This window comes from Labrus mixtus, chromosome 20 (assembly GCF_963584025.1).
Source record: "Labrus mixtus chromosome 20, fLabMix1.1, whole genome shotgun sequence".
Classification (NCBI taxonomy): Eukaryota; Metazoa; Chordata; class Actinopteri; order Labriformes; family Labridae; genus Labrus; species Labrus mixtus.
Window position 1 is genome coordinate 20,651,959 of NC_083631.1, and position 26,539 is coordinate 20,678,497.

At 40.7% G+C, this 26,539-nt stretch overlaps 2 protein-coding genes across 3 annotated transcripts; both read right to left on the reverse strand.

Annotated features, from left to right (window-relative positions):
- Positions 1-1,562: 1,562 nt before the first annotated feature.
- On the reverse strand, positions 1,563-8,893 carry LOC132954219 (uncharacterized). The gene is made up of 5 exons (XM_061026724.1): positions 8,439-8,893; positions 7,055-7,187; positions 4,820-5,603; positions 4,496-4,665; positions 1,563-3,499 (listed from the first exon to the last, which is right to left on the reverse strand). The coding sequence occupies exons 3-5, from the start codon at positions 5,555-5,557 to the stop codon at positions 2,617-2,619; spliced, it is 1,791 nt and encodes a 596-aa protein (XP_060882707.1). The 5' UTR covers positions 5,558-5,603; positions 7,055-7,187; positions 8,439-8,893; the 3' UTR covers positions 1,563-2,616.
- A 1,225-nt stretch (positions 8,894-10,118) lies between these two features.
- On the reverse strand, positions 10,119-26,057 carry LOC132954071 (serine/threonine-protein kinase WNK4-like). Of its 2 annotated transcripts, none has more exons than XM_061026521.1 (22): positions 25,801-26,057; positions 24,707-25,136; positions 22,382-22,554; positions 21,816-22,036; positions 21,518-21,675; positions 21,349-21,437; positions 20,591-20,810; positions 20,257-20,496; positions 19,942-20,122; positions 19,591-19,799; positions 19,094-19,167; positions 18,745-18,880; positions 18,512-18,628; positions 17,406-17,564; positions 16,809-16,863; positions 15,768-15,878; positions 14,437-15,011; positions 13,154-13,202; positions 12,036-12,513; positions 11,675-11,874; positions 11,475-11,569; positions 10,119-10,861 (listed from the first exon to the last, which is right to left on the reverse strand). In XM_061026521.1, exons 2-22 carry the CDS (start codon positions 25,097-25,099, stop codon positions 10,859-10,861), a joined length of 3,936 nt encoding a protein of 1,311 aa, XP_060882504.1. In that variant the 5' UTR covers positions 25,100-25,136; positions 25,801-26,057; the 3' UTR covers positions 10,119-10,858. The 2 variants fall into 2 exon arrangements, with proteins under 2 accessions (XP_060882504.1, XP_060882505.1); XM_061026522.1 differs by having other exon boundaries at positions 24,707-25,187.
- Positions 26,058-26,539: the final 482 nt, after the last annotated feature.

A 26,539-nucleotide genomic window follows, 5' to 3' on the forward strand; every position in this document is an offset into this window, starting at 1 on the left:
GCAGGCAGCTGTAGAGAATGCTTTCACTTTCTTCAACCATGGTGAGGCGTAGTTTCCCAGTATCAATCAGTGCAGGCTGCAATCTGTCCCTGAATGTTGCTGTAATGTCTTAACTGTAAAGGCTTTGCATATTCTTTGGTTTTTGGTGGTTCTCACAGTTTGTTTATGGTGAGTTCAGTCAGTATTAGAAACAATATGAGAACAACACGAGTGTTATGGTGTACAGGTGTCCTGAAAAATCTTCAGATATTATGTGATGTTTTGTGTGGCACAAAGAAACTGGTACGATCATATTTTTACTAACTAAGCAATCAAGCAAACATCAAATGAATTTAATCTTTTAGCATTACTGAGAAAATGATCAATGTTTTTATTTCCTCATGCCTGGATTGTTGTTATGTTTTGTTTACCTGCCTCAGTTGCAGAGATGAAGCCAGTAAGAGTCTTGACAAAAACCAAACACTTTTGTCACATCACCCCACTTTGAGCCACAGCTTTTCTGTTACTTCTAGAATGTAAAATACCTGATACAAAAAGAGAGAGCAAGATAGTAATCTAACTGTCTCTACATAATGGTTTTGGACAGCACTGGATGCTAAATAACAAATAGAAGATGTAGTTTGTCCTGCGGGTGGCGCTGTGAGGGAAGTCAAACATGTAATCTGAAGAGTTAAGACTATGTACTATGTTAAGTACTGTTTTGTACCGATTTACTGTTGAAAGTGTGTTGGGCTAATTCACACAAACGGGTTTGTTTTAGATTTGAAGCTGGTGTCAGGAGACCCCGTAGCTGCGCTGCCGTCTCCATCTGTGTAGCATGGCCCCCAAGTTATATTATAGTTAGTTAGTTATTATTATTACTTATAATATTTACAGTCTATGGCTATGGTTTTGTGTGTATACTGTACTTTTAATGTAAGATATGTGTAGTGATAACGTAGTGGGTGAGAAATACAAAATATATTTCATGTATTTTGTAATACTTATGTTTATATAACGTAGTTAAAACAGATACCTTTGTCATGTAACTGAGTGCTTATGAATATGTAACTGTTATGCCTATAATGTGAAATATGTAAATTCGATTCTTACAGTTTGAATACTAAATTGACTCAATACATAGGAGGGGAGGGGGGGGCAACAGTTGTGCGTGGGGTCTTTCTTCTCTCACTACTATTTCCTCTTATTTAAAGGCACAACACCAGCCGGTGAGTCTTAACACTGTTGATGAACCTGGGGGAGTCTGGAGAGAGTCGACACGTCTGCACCCTCAGTTCACAGGGAGGATGGTTGATGAGCCCCTCGTTTAAAAGATTCTGTCACACCGTCAAAGGTAAAGAAAGTCACGCACAGATGCATCTTTCTACACAGTACTTGTCTGATTGTCTGAGGTAGAATCTGAATGACTGATCTCTGCTGCCAGCTGGTGTTCAAACAGCTTATGACACTCAAGGCTAAAAGTAGAAGTTATACAGCTTACTGATTCTTAAAGAACTGAGGTGGATTTCTTTGACATCTGGGGCGGCCCGACTCCATCTCAACTTTGAGCAAAAAATGAAAACTTATATTTTACGATTCGTTTTATTTAATTGATGACACAAATCAAGACAAGATTAGTCAGATTGTTTGACAAAAAAAGTAAGATTCTCTTATACATCATCTGATGAAGCTCAAATGAACCAGGCCTCAAGTGGATTAATATTACAGGCTGTTTTAAAGAAACATATGTTCAGGCACAAAGCAAACCCAACCAAAGAAACCTGAAGTACAACCCAGGGTCTTGGCTGAGAAAAAGGAAGACACAGTTCATATAGCTGTCATCTACACAATTCAGTGGTGGACCAAGGTGGCAATGCCTACCCTGCGTGAATAAGAGAAGGATAACTACTCTGTACATAAAAGGAAAGCATAGTCTCAGATACACAAGATGTTTATCTTCTGGCTTTTCTCCACATGAATCAAAGAGGATATACAGATACAAAAATGCAGTCCCTGTTGATGAGATGATATGAGTCTCTGGGGCCGATGGAAAACTGTCAGTGGTTTCCGGTGTAGCCAACAGTTTGTCACAAACAACTTCCAAGACTTCCTTTTCAGTGTGGTTTGCAGTCCAATTACAGTGGAAACTTTAGATGCGTCCGTGTTCTCAGATTGAAAGCAAAATGAAATTCTCCCCATCAGATATGTCTGCTAAGTGAACACTGCCATTTCTTGTTTCATTACATCACCCAGAGTAGCACATGTATATCTGTTTCTAGTAATTCTCGGTTCAACTTCACTCTGATTTACCGCAATGGTATGAAACCAAAACAAAGGAAACTGATTTTCTTGTGAATGACTTGCAATACTTTTTCTACACATTACGTAAAGAGATTACAGAATGCTGATAATCAAGCATTTAAATGAAGTAACTAAAACTTTAAATCATCATTTTTGGTTGTGATCTTGTATTTTTTCATTTTCGCAAATCTTTTGTGGTTGCGTTGCCCTTTTCGGAACCTAAATAATTTGCATGAGTTGTCCGGATGTTTTGTATTTAAACTTCCTTCAGCTTTCTCTTTGCGTTCCTGGTCTGTTGATCTTTCAGGGCCACTGTAGTTTTAACACTAAAATGACCTACTGATCAAACCAAGCCTGCAAGGCTCTGTACAGTCCAGGATCTGCAGATAACATGTTGTCTGCGGATGTAAAGTATGTGCCGTCGACAGTGCATGAATACTGCTTGTTGAGGTTCTCGACCTGCCCAGACAGCGTTTCTTGTGAGGATCTACCCAGACATGCTGCGAGGTGGACAGTTGCTCTGAATGGAAAGATAAAGAGCACCAGGGACAGCGCCAGAGTGACAACATAGAACGGGATTTTCATCGGGAACCAGTATGGAATGAAGACTCGGTTTGTCCCAGGTTGACCATATAATCCTCGTAGCTCCACCACACCGTTCCATGCTGGGTCTACTGATTTCAGAGGTTCAATGAAGATGTTTGGGATGAGCCCTGCGCCAGAATTCTTCATTGAGTTCCAGTATGGTGGCAGATTGGTGGGCAGATGGTTTAAGTAATTTTGACAGCAACAAGGTGGTGCACAGCCGACGAGCCTGTGATGAGGTTGTAGGCTTCCTGTAATAATACCATACGCCACTTTAGAATCAATGAAAGAGTTCCAGGGAGAATACAGGATCACATCTTCGATTGTGGACAGAGGGAGCAGAGTGCTGGCTGGCATCAGGGGCTCTTCAATTGATCCATGTGCTACGAAGATGATGTCGATGTTCTCTCGGTCTGTCTTCTCCTTTTTCTCTTCCAACATTTGTTTTATATAATAAAATATGTCCAGGAGTTTGAAGAAGATCTCAGTGTCATAATTATCTGACAGCCATGACAAGATGGCTTGATCTTGACAATATCTTTTAACAATCTTGATGAAGTCTTCCTTTTGCTGAGGACTCCTGTTGCTGTTTTCAATGCAGTTCTTCAGTACTTCAAACTCCTTAAACATTTTTCTGTTGGAGGAAAATGAGTAAAGGGGCATCTTAGTCACACTTTTCCAATAAATAAAAAAAACTTTGTCTTTCTAGGAGCTTTTTGGCAACAAGGTATCTGCAAAGGGTGCATGTGATTGCACCACCCTGCAGTTTTTGCCAATCTTCACAACGTTGACCAGTTCCCCAATTGCTCCCAAAGGCTACACCATGCATGTCACCAATTCATTCCATAAAATATTGATTCCATTAGATCTACAATATAACAGTGAATCAATCAATAACAATAAATCTTCTGTATGCCTCCTTGTGATTATTTTTCCATGTTGAAAGCTGTTTAAACATCTACCTTGCCATTTCTGGAGCCCTGTGTTGAGTCTAATCACCAATCAGAGGCTGTCCTTCACACTTTCCACCAACCAGAGGCTCTGTTACTGATGTGAGTCAGCGCTGATCTCAAAAGTGTTTGAACAGTGATTAATTAATTTCCCTGTCAATAATCAATGGTTTCATAACCGCACAGCATCCTAAATAACTCTGAATATAATTTATAAATCTTTGAAATTATGTGTAAATTACTATGTGCACTTGAATGGTATTGAAATGGACATGTGCAGTGCAGAAATGTCTTTTTCATAATCTTTCACTTCATTTTTTTATTTATTCTTTAACAGTTTGGCATTTCGACATGAAAAATTGACTGTTGATGTCAGAAGACAAACAGTTAGCTCAGCCGTTAGAGGGAGCACTTCTCTCAGTCACTCAAAGTGGATTTGTAATGTGTTACAATAAAAACTCCCTCAAAACATCCACACTTGCATTTCAACTTAAAAAAAAAAACCTGCTGCAAATTTAGGCATTTTTTGGTCCAAGTAATCCAGGAGGACTGATCGGTTATGCGGTAGTTATTCACATCTTTCTCTATATGATCTTACTGCACCCTACAAACTCTTCATAAACATATTTCATGTAAACAGTTTGTGAGAGTCTATGTGGAGAATCACAAAAATATCATACTTGATCTTATCCAGCTGCTCCTTCAGAGTGCGGCTGATCTTTTCAAGGTCGTTAGCTGTATCTCTCAGTGATTGGCTCGCTTCAGTCACATGATTCTTCTCAATCAGGTCTTTCCATTGGTTGATTGCCTCAGGAAGTTCAAACGCGATTCCAATCACTCCCCCAACAGCCTGACAATGAACAGAATCAAGACATGGTTTACTTTTAACATAATAAACCAACATATACATGAATTGTTTCATGTAGTAATGTGATATACATTGCAATGTAACACTGTTGAGCATTATGTACTTTAATAATTTTTTTGTAGTTAATTCATCTTACCATGGCACCTCCTTTAAGGGCTGTTTTAAGTCCAGTTTTAGAGACTTCTTTGAACAGTTGTTGGCCTCCTTTGGCAAACAGAAATTGAAATTCCTTCCCACCAGCTGTCAGTGTGAAAAATGATAAAATACCAGCAAGTCCGACCATCAGTTCAGGGTTAAAGACTCTCTGGTCGAGCCCTATGTTGCCTGCTCCTGCACTAAAAAATAAATTGGGCCGTTGGAGCATTTGCATGATGAAGTGAGGATGCATTCCACTTCGTCTGGCCATGGCTCCCAAGATTTCAGTCATGACATGACGGTCCAGATCATCAGGGCCTGTAAAGGATCCCGCCTGCTGCCTCTCTTCCTTCAGCTTCTGGAACAGTTTCTGGATTTTTTGGGTAATTTCATTGCTCTGACTTTCTATCTTCTTTGCGTCTTTCATGGTGTCGCTTGACGAGAGGTGCTCAGTGATTTTAGTAATCACAGATATGCCGAGACCTACGCCTGAATACACTCCTCCCGCTAAACCTAACAATGGAGCAGCTGCACCGCCGGTGAACAGAGTGGCCACACCGGCTCCAAGTAAACATGCCGCTCCAACCACTGCCACTGAACTGCCAACAACTTCACTGGCGTTACATTTCTCTCTGAGTGACTCAAGCTCCTGGGCCAGCTTCTTCAGCTTCCTTGCACACTGTTCCCTCTGCTCGATCCAGGAGAACATTTGCTCCAGCAGCTGGTCTGCAGTGGACATGGTGGAGGTCTCTGTGTCCTGCTGATCTTGCAAATAGAAAGAAAATCTGAAAGAAGAGAGTCAGAAGTGGAATAACAACACACTTTAAGTTCATTTAAAGCAGACTTTGGGACATTCGGTTCAATTCAATTAATTCAGATAGTAAATAATAATGGGCTTTGAATAATCGTTGATTAGTTTCCGGTGACTATCAAAGTATTTTGGCTTGAAATGCCCCTTCCTGATGGTAACAAGGGCAGCCTCAGAGCCCTGAGACTTTTTCACATTATTTTTTATCCATTATTGCTTGTCCTTTCATTTTGACAAAACAGTTGTGTAAATCATTACACCCAGAGGAGCTTCTAGATTAAAATATGGCTGCCTTGTACTAACAAGTCCATCTGGTTCTGGTAGCAGAGGTGGTAAAAGCTTGGTTGTTAACTTTCGAAGGGCTTTTGCCTTTTTGGCAGACTTTGTTTTTGTAAATGCTTTTTGTGTTTTGCATGTTTCGGCACTTTTTGTGAATATTTTTAACTGTACTTTGGGAGGTCGGTTAAAATAAATTACACCATTGCTACATTTTATGACTACGCCTGTCTTTTTTCTCCAATTTTGAGGTGTTTGAAAGATAACCCTGCTGCACTTCTTATCCTTTAAGCCCAGGATGTTTGTTTAACCCAAGTGTCCCAGGAGGAATCTGTCAACAATTTATAGGTTCCTGTGTACGTGCAGTTTTGCCCGCCTGCCAAGCAGCAAAAATGTAGACCCCTCCCTATAAAAGCATGAGGACTTAACTTTGTTCTAAGGCACTCTTACTGCATCATGTTCATGATAATAATCTGTCAACACATTTGAATAAATAAATCTAAATTAAACAAAACTTGTTACTGAGTGTTAGCTGACCGCGTGTAAAGAAATGTTTCCAACCCGAGTTGGAAGAATTATACACAGCAGACTGACATAAAGCAGAGCTGCTGGTTCATGTCATACTGAACATACTGTGCTGAACTTTCTCTGACCTTTTTTTAGACAAGAAAACTACACATGCACTTTCAACTTTTCATATATATGTGCAGTGTTGAACGGGCCATGTCACTTTTGTGCAAATCTGCTGAGTCATTTTGCACTGAATATATATTCAACTCCTGTGATTGTTTAAGAAAACCTCATATATATATATGTTTAAACATGCTAAGTCACATGACGAAGAAAAAATCAGAGTCTTATTGAGATGGAGTTAAAAGTTTGTAAAACAACAGAGAAGGCATATCGTGTTATTTAAAATTGAATGCATGGCATATGTTCACTTACAGACAACTAGAAGAAAAAAAGTTGTCATCATGCTGGGCAGTTCTACAAGAAGTTTATTTCTTTGGGGCACAATAGAGAAGCTGTATATATTCAAATGCACTTTGTGATGATGTGCTGGTGAATCATAATCTTTTATCAAAGAGGTTTTATTCTTAGAAAAGCAAAGAGCATGAGAAGCAAAGATTGAAAAAGGAACGAGTTTCTTACCTGTTGCTGGAGTGAAGTTCAGACAGATTCTGAGGCCAAACCCACGATCAGCTGTGTTTAAATAATGTCCAAACTGAAAGTATTTTGTCTGACTGCTGCACAGATTCTTGGCGGCTGTACTGCAGCTCAGTTTCTGTAAAACATGTGACGTTGCGTAAGCAGGCAGCTGTAGAGAATGCTTTCACTTTCTCCAACCATGGTGAGGCGTAGTTTCCCAGTATCAATCAGTGCAGGCTGCAATCTGTCCCTGAATGTTGCTGTAATGTCTTAACTGTAAAGGCTTTGCATATTCTTTGGTTTTTGGTGGTTCTCACAGTTTGTTTATGGTGAGTTCAGTCAGTATTAGAAACAATATGAGAACAACACGAGTGTTATGGTGTACAGGTGTCCTGAAAAATCTTCAGATATTATGTGATGTTTTGTGTGGCACAAAGAAACTGGTACGATCATATTTTTACTAACTAAGCAATCAAGCAAACATCAAATGAATTTAATCTCTTAGCATTACTGAGAAAATGATCAATGTTTTTATTTCCTCATGCCTGGATTGTTGTTATGTTTTGTTTACCTGCCTCAGTTGCAGAGATGAAGCCAGTAAGAGTCTTGACAAAAACCAAACACTTTTGTCACATCACCCCACTTTGAGCCACAGCTTTTCTGTTACTTCTAGAATGTAAAATACCTGATACAAAAAGAGAGAGCAAGATAGTAATCTAACTGTCTCTACATAATGGTTTTGGACAGCACTGGATGCTAAATAACAAATAGAAGAGCATATGGTTAAATGGTAAATGGACTTGAGCTTGTAAAGCGCTTTTCTAGTCTTCTGACTACTCAAAGCGTTTTTACACTGCAGGTCACACCTACACATTCACACACTGATGGTAGAGGCTGCTGTGTAATGTAGCGTAATTAAATTATTAAGATGTAATATCTTTATTTAACCTCGGATTTAAGAAGGGGCACCACTTCCTGTTAAAGGAAGAATATAACTTTAATGGTATAAGTTAATTAATTAATCAGTCAGTTTCATATCTTGAAAGAAGTAAGTTCTGGAAATGTTAAACAAGAAAACACACAGACAAAGTCCTGAATTTTATGTGTAAAATTTAATATAAAAAGGGGGTAAACAATAATGTATAGATGAAACAGATAAAGAATATGATTATTATGATCAGGATGATGCAATTATAACGTATGGTGACATTATATATTTAGTAATGAGATAAGACGCGGTATTGTTTGAATGACTTAATCAGAAAATGGTCAAAAAGAAAAGGTTGATAAAGGAATTTTGGGATTCTATTTGGATTTAAAGGAGGGCTCTGAATAGACACGACTCAAGACTCAATCTTCCAACACCCCTTGCCACCAGCAGTCTTACTGTGAGATGTGTTCAATTGAACTCCGCCGGCTGGTCCCGCGTTTCAGTCCCTGGCAAGCGGTTCTTTTCAGGCCCAGAGAGGTCCACGGGCCAGATTAGATGCCTTAACAACTTGGTCGGAGTATGCAGCTGGGATGGAGATTGTACGTCGGTTCAGCCGTTGTCTCAGAAGCTCCAAGAGGATCCAACAGGAAAAAAATATTGAAGAGTCTTTTGATACGTCGATTTCCAATTCAGATTAACCGGATGGCCATCTTGATGAATCCAAATTAAGGAATTGGCGTTCAAAATTGAAGAGCAAAGACTTTGGAGAAGAAAGTTCAAAAACCTTGCTTGAGCCAGAAATAATAGATGTTCCAAAAATTGTGCGTGAAAAAGAAAGTTCGGGAGAGACTCGTCTCTACGGCACAAACTTAAAAGAAGGGATTCAGACCGAAGTCCGAAGAGAAGAGAGCAAGAGCTGAAGCTCTAAACTTCAAGAAACCAAACTAAAAAGAACCCAAAGATCTGAGCTCAGTGTGAGCTCTTATCAGCTGGATGGGAGGAGGGGGGTCTGCAGGCAAAGAGGGGTGACTCCCACGGGTGACTCCCACGGGTGACTCCCATTCTGACTGGAGAAAACAATTGTTTAGACTCTTTACTCGATAAGATTAAGAATAAGAATCTAAACATATATACGTCACCATACATTCATTTTGATATTATTTCTATCAGATCCACGTTGCTGTAGGTTCACGTTATATATTCAGACAAACATTTCTATCAGATTCATGTTGAGATGAAAATCACACCATCTGGGAACATCCTCAATTAATCCCAGCCTGTAGGTGAACAAAACCATGTTATACAGTCAGCATTCTTAATAAGACATATTAATAAAGTAGGAAAAGAAGTTGGTGTCTTTAAATAACACCTTCTATAGCTAATATCAAAGAGTATGCTTTATAACACGTCTAAATGTATAATTATGAAGGTTACGTGTTCATGGATATTCTAACACTAGATGGCAATAGCGCTCCACGTCAAATTCCTATTAAACATAATATAACTCTTATTGGTGTTCTGAAGATCAGATTTTGAGTTTAAAAAGATGATTATAATATATTCAACGTGACAATTACAAATATCTAGATGAAGAAAGACATAAATGTTCATTTGGTGCAGAATTGAACGCTGTGGTTTAATTCACTTCTCCAGCAGTCCTTCAACAGATGGTCAATTTTACGACTTTGCAGAGACTGATTTCGGTCACAGTTCATGTCTTGTCAATTCGTAGATGGCAGAGTGTTCTGTCTCTGCTCGGTTTTTTATTCAAGGTGTTGTAAAAGTTCATAATATCCTGTCTGAGAGGGAGACTTAAGTCATTGATCAGTTCCTTTGTTCCTTGGTAAAAGTAATGTTAATCCACAGTCCTGAGTGCTGCAGGAAGAGAGGTTGTAAACGTGGCTGCTGATAACGGCTACAGTAAAGTGACTAATCCCAAGCATACACATTCACACGCTACTGATGAAGCAGCGGGAGAAACTCTGAGTTAAATGTCTTGTCCAAAGACACATCGGACATGTGGCTGCAGGAGCTGAGGATTGAACTCCTGACCTTTCGGTTGAGTATAAAAGCAACTCTACCAACTGATCCACCGCCGGCCCCTATGTGTAATAAATAAGCAGATAAATCTACGGGTCTGTTCAAATAAGATATTTCACAACAATTTATTCAAAAGAAACATAAAAAAGATCCAAGAAGGATTAAGCAACAAATCCTTCCTCAGGTGAACTAAACTTTTAGAAATTGATTGGTGTTCACATCATCATTATTAAACATGATTACTCGTTGATTTTACAACATCTGCATCACATGAATGTATCGACCTGAAACACGTTAACACACACTTTGAAAAACAGAAAAATACATGAAGAAAATATAAATATATAATAAATTCAAACTTTGTTTTTGAGGTAGTGGTGATAAACTCGGGAGGGCAAAATATAACAAACATTTACCACACATGACAAACCCTAAGTACAAAATGTACACAATAATTTTTTTTAAAGATTTATTTTTGGGCTATTTGTGCCTTTATTGTAGGGATAGGATAGTGGATAGAGTCGGAAATCAGGGAAAGAAGTAATTTAAGGATACCTTTCCGATAGAAAAGGACAGCTGTCATTAAAAGTAACACATGAACACCAAGATTCCTTCAAGTGTTTGTGTCGTCGTGTCGGCATGTCTGCTTGTCCCCACCCCCCCAAACGCTGAAACACTGCAAGGCTCATTATTTTCTTGCTAAAGTGCTGAAATGCTGGAAAATTGAATAGAATGTAACACTTTCACATATCCACAGGTTTCAAAATAAAGTGATCAGTGAGCTTTCCTCTTCATCCTCGGTTTCATGTTTTCAGTCAGGAGCTTCTCTTCCTCTTTCACTGGAAGGAAGAGGTCAAAAGTCAGAGGTTTTCATGGGCAATCCCAACATCAGACCAATCTCTCTGATCAGCAAATTATTTAAAACAAATCAAAAACATGTAGAACCCTGGTAAACTATTTTATTTATGCTTTAAGAAAAAAAACTGTCACTCAAAATGTACTCTTGAGTGACAGTTCATTTCCGTCCAGTGCCATCAAAGGTCATGCCACTCTGTAAAAGTGAGTGCCGCAGGTGGGCTACCCCAATTAAAAAAGTCTGGCCACACCCCTTGTCTAGACTATACAACATTCTACTGAGCAAATAACTCAGTTAAGATCTTTCTTTGGGTGCTTTTTTTTAGCTGTCTGAAGATGGCAAACAGAGATAACTTTAGGTTGACGAGCTAGTTGAAAACACTCTCTACAGCTGACTTCAAATTGGGAACGAAACAATCCTGTATTGATTCTTAAATATGCACTTTATTGCTACATGAAGACAAGTCTTAGGTCCCACGTCCTGATGTCATACTAACAGTCTAATCATTTATTTTTTAAAAATGAAGGAAAATGAATTCATACAGTTGCTAGGTAAAGAGTTTCAGGAGTCTCGGGTTTGTCAAGAAAACCACTCACCATGCAGCTGTGTTCAAGGGCAAAGGTCACACCTTTCCCTGCTCTCTCCTGAGATCCACTGCTGCTTCCGCTGACCGAGCTCTTTCTTATGATACCTGTAAGAAATTAGGATTTAGTTTTATTTTTCTGTCCTTTATTTTTTGTTATTATTCTGTTGTACTGTTTGGTTGCATTGAGTAGGCAGCAGTTCGTCCTCCAACCTGCAGGGGGCAGCACGTCCAGTCTCTGCAGGCTGTTTTTGCGTGGGTAGTTTCCGGTCTTCGAGAGGCGACGTTGACGGTGATTCAAAATGGCAGATGGAGGGACGATGCCAGGAGGCGGGACTTTACCCATCTTTAGGTACAAGTCCTCAATTTCTCGCTTCTGATTGGCCTTCAGGTTATTTACCTCTGTCAGGTGTCTTGGATTAGAGTGAAAGGTTAAAAAGGATTTATGTGGCATTCAAGGTGTGTTTCATTGCTTTTTTCTTAAACTTTGTTCAAGGAATAACTTTCTTTTAAGTTAAAGATAAAATCAACAGGCGCAATTGTACAAACATGATCTCATCAATCCACCAATCACCTTTCACGTAGCTCCTGAAGCTCCACCCACATGTCCTCATTCTCGCTATCTGATTCGTCAGAGCTGATGTAGGGTGCAGAGCGACTCCATGGTTGGCCAAGGCTGTTGCTGCTCATCCCCGGGCTGCCAGCTGTCCCCTCCCATGCACTCAGCCTCTGTCCCTCTCTCCTCTTCCTCTCCTCTTCCTCCCTTTCTCTCCTGATCCCACCCTCCCCCAGCTCTCCAGGGTCGTCATTGGACCACAAATGTGTAGTTGGTGCGACTGTCACTGTGCTGATGCTGCTCTCTGATTCACTCTGCCCCTCTGCGCTGCTCTCTGAGCTTTCTGAACTGTCTGATTGGTCCAGCCTGGAGGGAGGCGGGGAGTGTGCAGTCGATGTAACATGGCTAAGGGGGCGGGCTTCCTGATGACTGACAGCAGGAACTTCTTTAGAGGGTGCCACCTGGAAACGACCAACGGTGAAGATAGATTTTTTCACTGAAACAAAAACAGAAGAGGAGCTTTCAGAGCTGAAGAGATAGAGATGTAGTTTGTCCTGCGGGTGGCGCTGTGAGGGAAATCAAACATGTAATCTGAAGAGTTTAGACTGTGAATAACTGTTGTTGTTAAATTAGGTTGCAGGTCTGCTTCTTGTGGTGCATTCCTGAAATCGCCATCAAGAATTGTTAATGGGAACATGAAACATATTTTAAATGCTTAAATACAACATCACGCGCGCTGCACTTGACTTGTACGTGGCACTTTTCTCTGCACTCGACCTAACAGTCAGTGATGTCACTACAATTGAAAGCAGCTAAACAGAAATCAAAACAGGGTAATTGCTGACAGATTTGACTGTCTTCATTTGAAAACGTAAAATATTCTCTTTTTTTGTATTTGCAGTGGTTTATGGAGTTGTATTGCCCTAAGTCATCAATCTCTTTTTTTTTTTTGCCATTATAAGTGTTTAATCTCAACTCGGTAGAGCACAGAGAAAAAAGAAACTACACTGCTTCCACCTCCTCTCTCTGGAAGATGAACCACTCACTGTTTAGTGATGGATGAAAGTGAGTCCAGTGGAGTTTAACTAACTGAACAAAACCATTGTGAACAACAACTGGCAGAAGGTTTGTCTTACCCTCCTGAATGGGTGACAGTCTAGGTGACAGTGACATGAGGGAGGATGCCTGGAGGAAGTAAAATCCATGTTATTCATGTTAACTTGAACCAAGTCTTTCTTAGTCCCTGATTAAAAAAACATGATCTACATGAGCAGTATTTTAAAAACGATGAAACATAACAGGGAATGAAAAGAAATTTAGTAGAAACTATATTAATGATTTCAAATTAAAGTTGAATATTAAACAATGGAAACAAAAAAAATCTATAGCTAAAAGTTCTCACTGCAGTTCACACTGTGTGATTTCAGGCCTGGTTTTCCACTAGCCAACAATTTTTGGCAGTTGCCAACAAAAGCCAGAATTCATAAACAAACTGGTGCCTTCTACTACGACAGTCCCAGGTACTGTCGTAGTAGTCTTAACAAGTTATTCCACAAGTTCCTCTCTCCCACAATGTTTTCTGGCTCCACCTGGGGTATAATGAGGCACTATCAGGCCACATTGGATATTTGTAATTTGTAATTTATTTCAAGGATAGCCCCTTGAGATGCATCATCTCATTTTCAAGGGGGTCCTTACAAAACATAAATTAATCATCATAATACAAAATCAAAATAAAAGGTAAATCCAAAACATAATACCAAACATTTAAACACAGAGACACCCACACCACACACATGTTATCGCTGAAGCAGTTTTGGGTCGACCACGTGTTGTCTTATTTCCCAGAAATCCTGAAATGCCTTCTTCTGATCAGCACAAAATCCCTCTTGGATCACTAACTTCTTTAGTTCGTCCATTTTTGGAGGAAAAGACTCCTGTCTCTTCAGTCTTCTAGTGTGAGTCTAGTGTGAGTGTGCCCTCAGACAACCCTTAAGCTAGATGGGGCCATGGGGTCTGATTATTTCAGATTTCTCAGGATAAGCAGTATAGATCATGGATGGATGAATGGAAGGATCCCTAATGCGCTTTCTTTCCAGGCTAAAAAGAGAGCAAATGGGGTCCGACACAATTTAAAAAAAAAAAGACAATTCCCCTTAATAGAAATAATCTTTCCATTTGTCCATGGTCTAAATTGAATTTGTTTTGATGGCCCCATTGGACAGTCCTCTGATTTCCCCATCAGATATACTTTTATGGGAACAGCAGGTATCCTGAATTGATGTGCACAATAAGAGTTTGACCAGGTGGACAACCCCCCCCCCCCAATTAACAGAAAATACTGGGAGTTATTTTTCTTCATTCAGGATGAGCTCCTTAATGCTTTATCGGCACAGCCTTTGTTTTAACAGAAACTCACCTGCCGTTGCTCCATTTCTGTCTGAGGGGTAACTGGAGTCCAACCATGTTGCACTCCCTTCTGGCTGTAATGGGTGGAGCCTGTCTCATGGGTGAGAGGATTGTAGGACACCTGGGAGCGGATTGGAACTGGGGAGGGGGCATGGTTTAGCGGGTTGATCTTAGGACCCAGCATTGGAGACATGGGGGGAGTGAGGACAGTTGGGGGGGAAGGGTAGGGGGGTGACATGGGATGGGGCTTGGGGTCAAACCCCTGATTCGGGGTACCAGGAGGGGGAATGATGGAATGGGCCATGCTCATGGCTAGAGAGAGTACATTGGCCAGAGAGAAGATAGGCTGGTCTGGAGGGGGCCACTGAGGAGGAGATGGAGGAACTGAGGGGGAAGTTGGGGATGTAAAGAGGGAAGGGTTACTGTGGACTGTGGAGAGGCCAGGGGAGGTGCTCTGGGTTGAAAAGGTGTAAGGGGAGTAAGGGGACGTTGGGAGATGGTATGTAGGAAGGGGGGAGGCTAGAGGAGGGGCAGAGTCTGCAGGGGGGTAATGGAGGAGGTGTGGAGGAGACTGATGGGAGGGAGCTGGAGAGAAAGAGGAAATTGTTAACAGACATCTTTTGTACATAAATGTCAGACATCAGCATGAGTTTTATTTCTCTCAATATTTGTTTCTGTTTTATAAATTTAAGTCCATGGGCGACAGAGAGACTGCTTCAACCTATGGGTGGCTAGAAATGCTGATAAATTTGAAGCACATGAAATGCATGAAAACCAATGTGAGCCAACTTATTGTATGCCTAAAAATAATCAGCAATTATTCATCTAGATAAGCCTAAACCATGAATGGATTTACTCAGGTTAAGCTTCATCTGGGAGAATAACCAGCCCCAGAGAAGATGTTGAGGGACACTAACAACGACATCTACAGAAACCAAGCTCTGGATGCCTTCCCTTAACAGTGGCAGAACTTAAACACCTGAAAAAATGCCCAATATCATCAAACCATACTGGAAGGAAATCCAAGAGATTGTAAAGAAGGCCAGAACCGTTTTGGTTTAAAACAGTCCAGTTTGCAACTTTGTGGCAAGACCCAGAAAGGAGAAATGTTACAGGCTGCACAATCTCACAAATCCTCTTCACCATGGGAATGAACCTCCTTTTAACAGCTGCAGGGAAACCAAGAATGAGGATCAACAATGGAGTCTGTTTGCAGGCATTTGACAAACCCTAATAAGAGATTTTAAAGAGGATCTCACGGTGACCACCACAACCCATGTGGAGGCAGGGTGGGTGCTTATGGTACTTTGTAGGAGTTGTAGATACATTGTTTCTGTATACCTGAAGAGGTGTGGAAGGACTGTGACCTCTGGGGTCTGCCAGTGGGTGTGGCCTCGGAGTTTGTGTAGACATTGTCTGACTTCAAGGGGGAGGGGTCAACCTCTGTAGTATCTGAAAGAAGACACATTGATCATTCAGCCTGTCTGAGGAGGATAGGGATTCATTGGGGAGATGCATCAATTGTGAAAATGGGCGCATATATCGATGTTTTACGTTGTTAAAGCTGATTGCAGATTCCCATACACATGTTTTTAAAATGTATGTCCAAGTTAGTCCCATTTAGATATCATATCTGTTTTTCAAGGGAGACCTGGATCTTCATCAGAGACCTTCATGGCTTCTTTTATATTTGTTGTTTGTTTGTTTGTTTGTTGTTTGTTGTTTTTTTAAATAAGCTATGAGATGTGATTTATTAGAACTGTTGCTAGTAGTCCCTACTCTCGATATGTCACAAAACAAGTTCTACGAACTGTTTGTTGTTCCCCGAGATGGTGTAAGACTCCAACATCTTCTTCCAAGTTTCACCATCAAAACAAATCAAAGTTTTTCAAACAGGAGACTTCTTCTACCAAATAAAGAAAGAATCTCTTCTCACAATCAGCAGTTCGGTATACTAGCTCACAAGCATTCAATTGATGTAACAAATCGGATTCAAATCGGCTACTGACATTGGTGCATGGTGTTATTTGCACATGGGTCAATGTCTTTCAAAAGAACAAGTATCGGCCGACCTGGTGTTCAACTGATATATACGTGCATTGTTCCTTAATGTGCCTGAAACTGAGAAGTGACAAAGATGAAGCTTAATGTAATCATGATGATGAAACTGAACCACAACATAAATTCCTGTCAGCTTCTGTGGCTGTGGAAGACGACTTTGAGGGACTCAGTCATTTATAAATCATTAAGTAATGAATCCTATTCAGGCTACTCAGTTATAGTAATGGATGTTATTTGACTTTTAAATCTATTAAACTACGAGACAAATTATTTTGTGCTTAGGAAGAGTTACCCCTTTCACAGTTTTTGTGTCTTTCTTACCAGGAAGTGAAGATGAGGATGGAGTTCTTGAGAGGGCCTTGGCTGCAACCATTGGCTGGAAAAAAAAAATATATATATATATATAAAGGTCTGTCCATATTACTGTCAAGATTTTTAAAAGATGAATCCTGAATCAGAAAATGAACAATTATCGTTGTAGAGTAATCCTTTACCTTTTCTTAATCTTATCCTATAGACTCTATTAATTTATGCTCTGGTATGAGTTTCATTTGAAGGAGTCTGCTCTGACTTTAGGAAACTAAAATTTGACTGATTGTATCAAAGCTTGTTTCACTTCTGGGAGGAGAATTGTTGTGGCTCGTTGTGCCATTGCTTGTGTCAGATAAGAAATCAGGCTAAATGTTTTAATCTGAACAGGGTAATGACAGTATGAAACATTAACAGCACAATGAGTTTTCACATAAATATCTACATAAACCCACAGTACAACTAAAAGTACTTGTTTCTTTGATTTTATAATTCATGCATGAAATTGTTAATAATCACTCAAATCTTTTTTTAAACAAGACCCTAAAACTTCCATTGAGGTGAGTTAGATTTGGCCAATGTCACACACACACACACACACACACTCACAGTTGTCTCTTCTGACAGCATGGCGGTCGTCAGCTGGGATGGCGTGTCTCTGTCAGCCTGCTCCTGTTGAATGATCAAAGACTCCACCCGGTTTATGATGTCATACATGCGGAAAATAAATCCTTGTCGTTCTGATGGCAGAATGAAGTCTCTGTGGATCTGAGTAAAGAAATGAAAAATAAAAAGCTGAAAACAAAATCCAACATATAGTAAAAAAGTCATCTTTAATTTTATAAACTGAATGGAGGTCTGTAGGCAACTTGAAAACAGAGACACTGTAAACCTCAATAATGGCGAGGAGTCCAGGAGATCTGAGGCACAGCAATGATTACATCTTAAAGTACTAAATGACTGTTCCTACATCAATCTAAAAAAAGCTAAAGCACATTGTAGTGCATCCAAATTTCAACGACTAGCATGCTGTTAAGTGTGTAAAAACTAAATTTAAATTGAAAGGCAATTCAGGTTTTCGCCCTTTATGGATGGGACATCTGAAGGGTGACAGAAAATGTGTGGAAGAGAGAGTTAGGGAGACAGGTAAGTATGAAACCAACACTCAAAGAAGTGTAATATGTTCAGGGGAATTCAAAATAATACAATCACTGGACACTTTGCTAATATCAAAAGTATGTCTCAAAGTGTAGACAGCACATGGCAACAAGTCAATGAAGCCTAAATATTAGTTCAAGTACAAGGGTTTACGTTTTTCAGCCTAATGTGTGTTTTAAATATGACTTTGTTTAGTCCGATCGAAACTCTCCTATGCTGAAAAATAAAGCCAAAAGTCAAATTGCAGAAACTGCAGTTCCTATAACTGCCACTTGAGGCTAGTGCGAGCGAGCAGTGAGTCTGCTACACAAGTTTATCCGGCTCCCGTTGACAAACCACAGGATGATATCACTTTCCCTACATTCATTTTGAATACAGCCTCTGATTGAATGCCATTATTCTACAAACGTGTTCCGTTGTGGTTGCAACAAGACACCGCGGCTCCGGCCTCTACGTCAGGAGGTGATGCCGAGACGCAGCGCACGAAGATGAAACCCACAGTCCTTTTGGATTCTGATTAAATCAATGCTGCGCTTTGATTGGCCGTCGGTGCTCACCATCACAGAGGCGATGTCCTCTGGATTGTCTCCATCCAGGTCGAACTTAAATGTCACCATCTTACTGTCGTGAGTCTGCAGCTGACACTCAACCACACGGTCCTGCAATTCTGAAACCTGAACACACACACACACACACACACACACACACAAGGTGTTTTAAACAGCATGTCTTGTGTTTTGTACACATGGTACACTTAGATTTAATGACTACTTTTGGCTCAGGTTTTCACCCCTGTGATTTTCAGACGAGCCCTCGCTCTCTTCTTGAACTGCTTTGTAGATTCCTGTGCGGTCACTTCCTTGGTGCCCATGTCTGATTGGCCATCGTTGCCGTCACTGAAACCTGAGGTAACATCAGAGGCATAGCTACAAAGAGACGAAATGATAAAAAAAACAAAAAACACTTAAGATTTAAAGTAACAAAAGCAAGTGGAAACCCCTTTGTGTTTTAGAATGAGCCTTTGTACTCTTTATACTTTGTGTGGACTGAGTTTCAGCATGAAGACATTTGATCTAATTTATGATCTCTAGGCTCTGTGTGTGTGTGTGTGTGTGTGTGTGTGTGTGTGTGTGTGTTACCTGTCAACTGGTGAGGAAAAGTCAGAGACTGGTCCAGACTCGGGCCTTCTGGCTTTGTGGGACACAGCGATGCTCTGGAGGAAACACAGAGATGATCCCCATTATGCAAAAGAGGAAAACCTTTTTCCAGGAAAATGTCAAAGCTCTCTTGTGTCAGTACCTTTTTATCTCCTCAAGAGGGAGACAGAGGCCGTGACAATATGTCTGTTACTTTTAAAAAATATATTATCAGGAAATGAACTTAAGCAATGAACAAGAGATCATTCCTAATGTAGGACATTTGAGATGCTTACATTAAACAGAAACCCGTGTTACATTGCTAATTTCAAAGCCACCACACTCCACTGTCAAAAGATTATTTTTGCCTTACAGGAAAACTAAATCTGCTTTATTTGCCCAGACCTGTTTGCATTAAAGGTAGTGACAGCTGCAGAAATCTGTGCTCATAATAGGTTGCCCATCACTCTGCCTATACCCAAGTCCTTCCCTCTACTCACCCTGGGAAAACGCAGAACGGGGAGTGGCGGAGGTTTTGAATGAGCCCGATAGCCAAGGAGAGGGGCCTTGGGCCGAGGGATCGCCGGAGCCGCAGCGGAAGGAGTGGGGACGGAAGAAATGGCGGCGGGGTTAGTGACATGTTGGGGCGTGGGCTCAGCCTTCCCCGGTACAGCTGAGGGGCTGACGTGGCTTTCTATTTCACAGTCCGCTGCCATGTCGACCAACGGGAGAAACATAGAAATATATTTCAAGATGTGATTTAAAAAAAAAAAAAAAAGAAAAGGCACGTCAATAACTTCAGCTGTATAATATATAGATGACATTATATGTTTGTTAGATTATATCCTGACACATAGCGGAGGAGTGTGTGCCGTGCTTGGTGGTCTTGCTGTCGTCCTCATCTCCGTCTGCCTTGCTCGAGACACTGCTGATCCCAGAATCCACGGGGCTGCTTGATGATGATGTCATTGTCACAGAGGGCGGGGCTTGCATCCAGGCAGGGGTGAGGCCTGACACAGCTGCTGAGTCCTGCTGGAAGATGTTTAAACATGACCGCTTGACTTTTCTCTGTTGTCTGATTAAGCACTTGGTAAATACAAGTATTGAATATATATCTTAATACATATTGTGTCAATTACTATACGAGTGTTTATCCTCAGACACACCTGATTGGATGCCTCTCTAGTATTACTGCTTATGGCACCTGCAGTTTCCTGATTGGACAGCGCTGGTTGTTTGGGGGCGGAGTCAGACCACTCCTCGATTGCAGCTTCCTTCTGGCTGTTGAGAGATTCGTCCAGTAACTGGTGTTTCTTCTCTCGCTGACGCTTAATGGCTGTCACTCTGTGTCTGATCGCCTTGGCAACCAGCTTATAGTCTGCCTCACACAGAAACCCGAGCACCACCTGTGAGACAGACACCGAGATAGACAGGTAAGTTGGCCCCCCTCCCCAAAGGTGATGTCATCATGTGATGTCGTTCATGTAGCATCGCAGGTACCATCTCCTGGGCCACCTCCTCGGGGACGTCTTCGTACAGCTCGAACAAGAACTCGATGGCGTTGTTGTCTTTGTATTTCCCCTGCAGCTTCCTGTTCTGGTCCATCCTAAGCCAGAGTTTAAGCGCTGCCTTCGACCCGTCGTCCTCCTCGGCCAGATCCACATGGACCCCGGACTGCTCCAGGAAGAACCGGTGATTCAGCAGGTCCTGAATTGTGAACCTGCAGGATCAAACAATGATTTAAAAAAAAACAAAAAAGCAACTCAGACAAACAGGAACGCAGATATGTTCTGTAACTCCAAACTGAGGAAGTGAGGTTATCATACTCTTACAATCACAGGAGGGAAAAAAAAAAAAAAAAAAAAATGGGTCAAAAGGATGCTGAAATAACCTCATGATGAAGTTTTGTTAAATGTGTGAATTCATACTTTGTCAGGTCTATCTACAAGACGAGGCAAGAAAAAACTTTGAAATTAAGTTTGGAATCACCATTTCCTGATTTAACGTTGGGAAAAAGTGTTGGTGAATACTAGTCACCAACATAAAGTCACTTATTTCAAATTATTTACGCTGGCTGCAACACATCTACTGTTGGAAATCTTGTCTTTCCATCGTCTTTGCATGTACATGTTTTGCTTTGAACACTCATTAATCTATTTGTCCTGACCCGCTGTCGTTCAACAGAACTGTCCAATCAGTGAGTTCTGTTTTCATCTTGATGATGTCAGCTGATGCTGTGCTGTGATTGGTCATGTTACCTCTCACTGCTGTCTGTTCGAATGCAGCCCTCGATGAGCTCCTTCAGCTCAGGCACGCTCACTTTGGAGAAACTTTCTGGTTTGAGTCCCTGAGAGACAAACACAAGTCAAACAAAAGGAAAAAACGACAGGAAAGGGTAAAAAGCAGTCAGAAGGGGCGGAGCCTTACGCTGGTAACTTTGCGGTAGATCTGAGCGGCATTCTGACATTCAGAGTATGGATACTCGGACGTCGCCATCTCCAGGATGCACATGCCGAAGGCGTAAACGTCTACGGCCTCGTCATACTTCTCTTCATACATCTCTGGAGCCATAAACTCCGGCGTTCCTAAATGTATCACCAGACCCAACATGAAGTAAACAACAACTGCGAAACGATGACCTTCACCTTAATTGTAAATCAGATGTTTGAACATCAGCAGCACCATTTTTTACCCTGCCGACTCTCTTTACTCGCTGCATTCTTACCGATGACGCTTTTGGCAAACGAGGCATTCTTAAGCGTGGCGAGTCCCAGGTCTCCAATCTTGACGGAGGCAGAGGGACCAGTGATAAAGATGTTGTCACACTTGAGGTCTCGGTGCAGGATTGGTGGGCTTCGTGTGTGCAGAAAATGCAGCCCCTTCAGGATCTGAAAGCTCCAACGCTGTAGCAGCTTCAGCTTCATTTGCCTGAACCTGCGCAGGTACCTGGAAGACAAACACACCCGGTCAGAGAGGTGCGCTCCAGGAATTGGAACCAGTGTGCGAAAGGTTAAAGTACGGAAATGTCTGACTTGTACTTCCCCTGAAGTGTTTTGTAACTTTGTAACTCTGAGTAAAATGTCAAGAATCTTTTTTCTTGCAATGTGGAGAAAAAAACAGGAGCTGGGATGGAATCTCAGAGGAACACCGTTTATCAGGGAGTTGATTGGTGAAGCAGTCTACAGCTAATTTTAAAGGCAAACTACTGTACTGAATCATTTTTGATCAACCAGGTCAACAGCTCAAGTCCAGGTTTAGTCTCGCAGTTTCCTTTTTCGTCTTTGAACTCACGTCTTGAGGGTCCCGGACGTCATGAGCTCCGTCACCAGGATGGTGCATTTATGTCCCCTGAGCGGGGCCTTCCAGGAGTCGAAGAAACGGACGATGTTGGGATGCTGCAGAGCTTTGAGCATCTCCACCTCCTCATTGAACCTCTGACGCTCTGCCTTTTTCAGACGATGAGTCTGTGGGATAAAAAAAAGGTCATCAGCAATGAATTAACATCTGTGTTGATACTTAAGGAACACAGGGACAAATCTGAGCCCTCACACCGCCTGAATCTGCTGCCATGACAACACACAAACCGGCAAGCATGATGGATGACATAAAACATACTGGTCTCGTGTGTTTATGATCAGTCAACAGTGATTCTTTTTGTTTCATGTCAGACAGATGCCTAAAAGTAACCATATACTGATGACATCATCATCAGAATATGGCGCCAGATAGCCTAGCAGTTATGTCGCCGGCCCCATGTACAGAGGCTATAGTCCTCGTCGCAGTGGCCGTGGGTTCAAATCCGATGAAATTTAAAATAAAGAAAATAATAATATAAGCTGACAAATTAAAATAGGAACAAAATATGACTAAATATTTATTTTAACAAAAACATAAATAGATAAATAAACTCAAATTAAAGTTAGAATATAACAATTATATGTTTCTTTGTAAGGATCCTTTTAACTATTGATAGTTTATTATAAAAAATGAACACATATAAAATAAATTCAAAAAGATATGAACAAATAAAAACATAATTCTGAGCTCTGTCATCTCGAGATCCTTCTGTGAATCCCCAAATCGCAGTTTGAGAAACGTAAACACAAAGTGGTGAGAACATCCCAGAGAACGACCTTTAACCTCATTCACTGTGTGTTTCTATTTTTGTATAATATGTGTGTGTGTGCTGCTATCAACATCGACCAGCAGCCGAGTGTCGAATCAGATAGTGTGTGTACACTACAACAAAATGCTGAGTCACTTGTAACATTTTATCACACAGACAAAAACTCACACACAAACACACAAACACACAAACAAACAAACACACAAAAACTCACACACAAACACACAAACATGCACAAACACACACACACACGCACAAACACACAAACACACACACGCACACAAACACACACACGCACACAAACACACACACGCGCACACACACAAACACACACAAACACACAAACACAAACGCTGCACACACACAAACACACACACGCGCACACACGCGCACACACAAACACACAAACACACACAAACACACAAACACACACACAAACACAAACACACAAACACACACACGCGCACACACACAAACGCTGCACACACACAAATTCTTCTTCGTTTGAGGTTAGATAATCGGTGCTCATTCAAATAAAACCACACCGATTGCAGAGACTGACGTGATGACATCACAACGGTGAGGTCATAGCAGAGAGCCTCTGTTGCAGGTTCAGAGTCATCAGGACTGAAAATATTGGAAACAAATGATTATGCATAAACTTTTCACGAGTACACAAACAGCCTCTTGACTTGTGACCAAATGAACTGATGATCAGCAAATTCACGAGTTAGTTAAATTAAATGAGTCGGCAGTACAGGTGAGGCGTACCTGCAATTAAGAATGAATTAAATGTCCTCGTAGTGTAACATGTTCACGTGTTTGTTAAATATTAACTCAACAAGTGTAATAAATATTTCAGCAACTACTTCCTCATTCTGAGCCAATCAGAGCTCATAGTCAGTATCCAGCGTAACTATAAAATCCATGACCTCAGATTACCCACACACACACACACACACACACACACACACACACACACACACACGTTTCCTTATTTTCCCGTTTCATGTTTAAGGCTCCTGTTCAGTCAGTTGGTCTGACCTCTTTAATCAATTCAACCACCACAATGATATTGTGCGTTACCATGACGACTGCTCTGACTTTAATTAAAAGATTAACAAAAAGCAGTCTGATCCGTCATTTCTGCCGCAGCTGTACACTGTTAATGGCAATCAAGTGATTAGACCTCATAGTTTGACCTGATGGTGGCGCTGTGGGAAAGAGCTTATTTAAAAGTTATACAACTAAGTGGCCGACTTCCTGATATTCAATTTTTTTAAAATGACAGCGGAGTTTCTTCAAGGGAAAGCAAACTTACCTAAATAATTACACCAACAGCAAAACTTCGCCTAAATCACACTTAAACTACGTAAAAAGAGCACCAAGCCTAAACTACATTTAACTCTAAATCTAAACGACATCTAAAGAAACGGCTGAACTACATATACACTACAACTGTTCAATAGCTGAGTTTCACTGTGTGTCACCTGCAGCTCACACCAGGCCACCTCCACCGTGGTCTCGGTGTCAAGTCCTCTGTAAACCGTCTTGAACGATCCACGCCCGATCTCGATGTTGAACTTGAGGAATCGTCCATCTGGAGACGATGCCACCGCCTGCGTCTCCGCCTCGTCGTGCTCCTCTTCCTCCTTTCGTTGCCACAGTAACAGCAACCTGTTTGAGTCCGAGAGCGTGGCTGCTACCTCCACCTCCGAGTCCGAGCTCTCATCCTGATTGGATGGAGAGTTGGTGGTTGATTGGACGGCGGGGTCATCCATTGAGTATGTCAAAGTAACTGGAGAGAGGGGAGGAAGACTAGACTGATCCTCCTCTTCTTCTTCAGGTCTTTTTTCAATGTTGTCGCCAGTGGAAGGCAGCATCCTGCTCAGTCTCTGCTCCTCCTCCTCAGTGTGTCGTCTCTGTTGCTGGTTCAAACCCTCGATGGTGTCAGAGGAGGGGTACCAACTGCTGGGAAGCCACCAGAAGAACATTTAGTGTGTGGGCTGACTTTGTCTTTTAGTCATTATTCGTCTATATTTCTGAATTTTTTTTCTTCATATTTTCAGAACAAAAAGTCTATAAATGTGGAAAATGTAAAAAACTGAAATATTAGCTTTGTTTGATTATATTAATTTCATGTTCTGTTCATATTCTAAAAAATGCAAAACAATCATGTTTAGATTGAATAACATGGTTTCCAGTAAATCCCTGTAATTGTGTAATTCATTTTGACCATCTTCAACACACTTGTACATGACCTGTTTATATTTTAACTGTGTACTATACAATAACAGCATAAAAAACAAGCTGTCAATTTTTAAAATCCTTGTACTTTTTAGAACTACAGGTTCAATAAAAAATGTTCAAAGAAAACTTTTTGGTTGTAATTTTTAAATATGAATTGTAAAATATTTTAGATTATCATGTTGTATATCTTATTTGAGTTTTTGACAACTGATTTTGCTAACTTTAAAACAATGTTTAATGTGTAAACAGCTGATTATATTACATTATTTTACAGTTTCATATGTCAGTATAGCATGTCTGTTGCAGCACTTTTTTTTGTTTAACGTGAACTCACTGTGCATGCTGCAGCTGCGGGTCCTTTAATCAAGCTGATTCGAAAAACTGGAACCAGTAAAACCAGCAAGAGTATTCCCATTCAGTCCACATTCAGACAGAGACTGCTGTCAGGATCTCTGTGAAGTTAGTCAGGAGGGAGAGGGGAACATCTTCTTAACTCTGCAGTACTTTGAAACCCACAAAAAAATAAAATACAATCCTCCTCATGACGTAAACATGTAGCCACAGGCTGGACGTGCGCGAGCCCTATCAGCAGAGAGCAGACTGCACGAGCTGAAGCAAGCCCCGCCCCCCTGTCACCTGTCACCTGTATGATAAGAAACCCTCCGGAAACACGTCACAATATCGTAAAGATTATTATTATTAAATATTATATTATTAAATTAAATTGTATTAGGTTAAATTATTAAACTCTGATTATTGGAAATATATAATATGCACTTCTATAGCAATGGTAAAGTAAACTAATTTACTTTTCTTCTGTAATAATTGGAAATATTGCCTATTTTTTCCTACCACAATCGGGTTTAACTTTTTATTTACATGTTGTTATCAATATATTATCAATCTATCTGTTTATTTGTTCGTTGTTGTTATTATGTGTTAATAAACATAGGTTTAATCCATACACTGTAAATATTAGGGGTTTAATCTTAATGTCTTTTCTTACTGGTTTTACTATTTTTATAATATTCTTTTACTTCTTACTGTTCTTTTATTTATGCTCTTATCTTAAC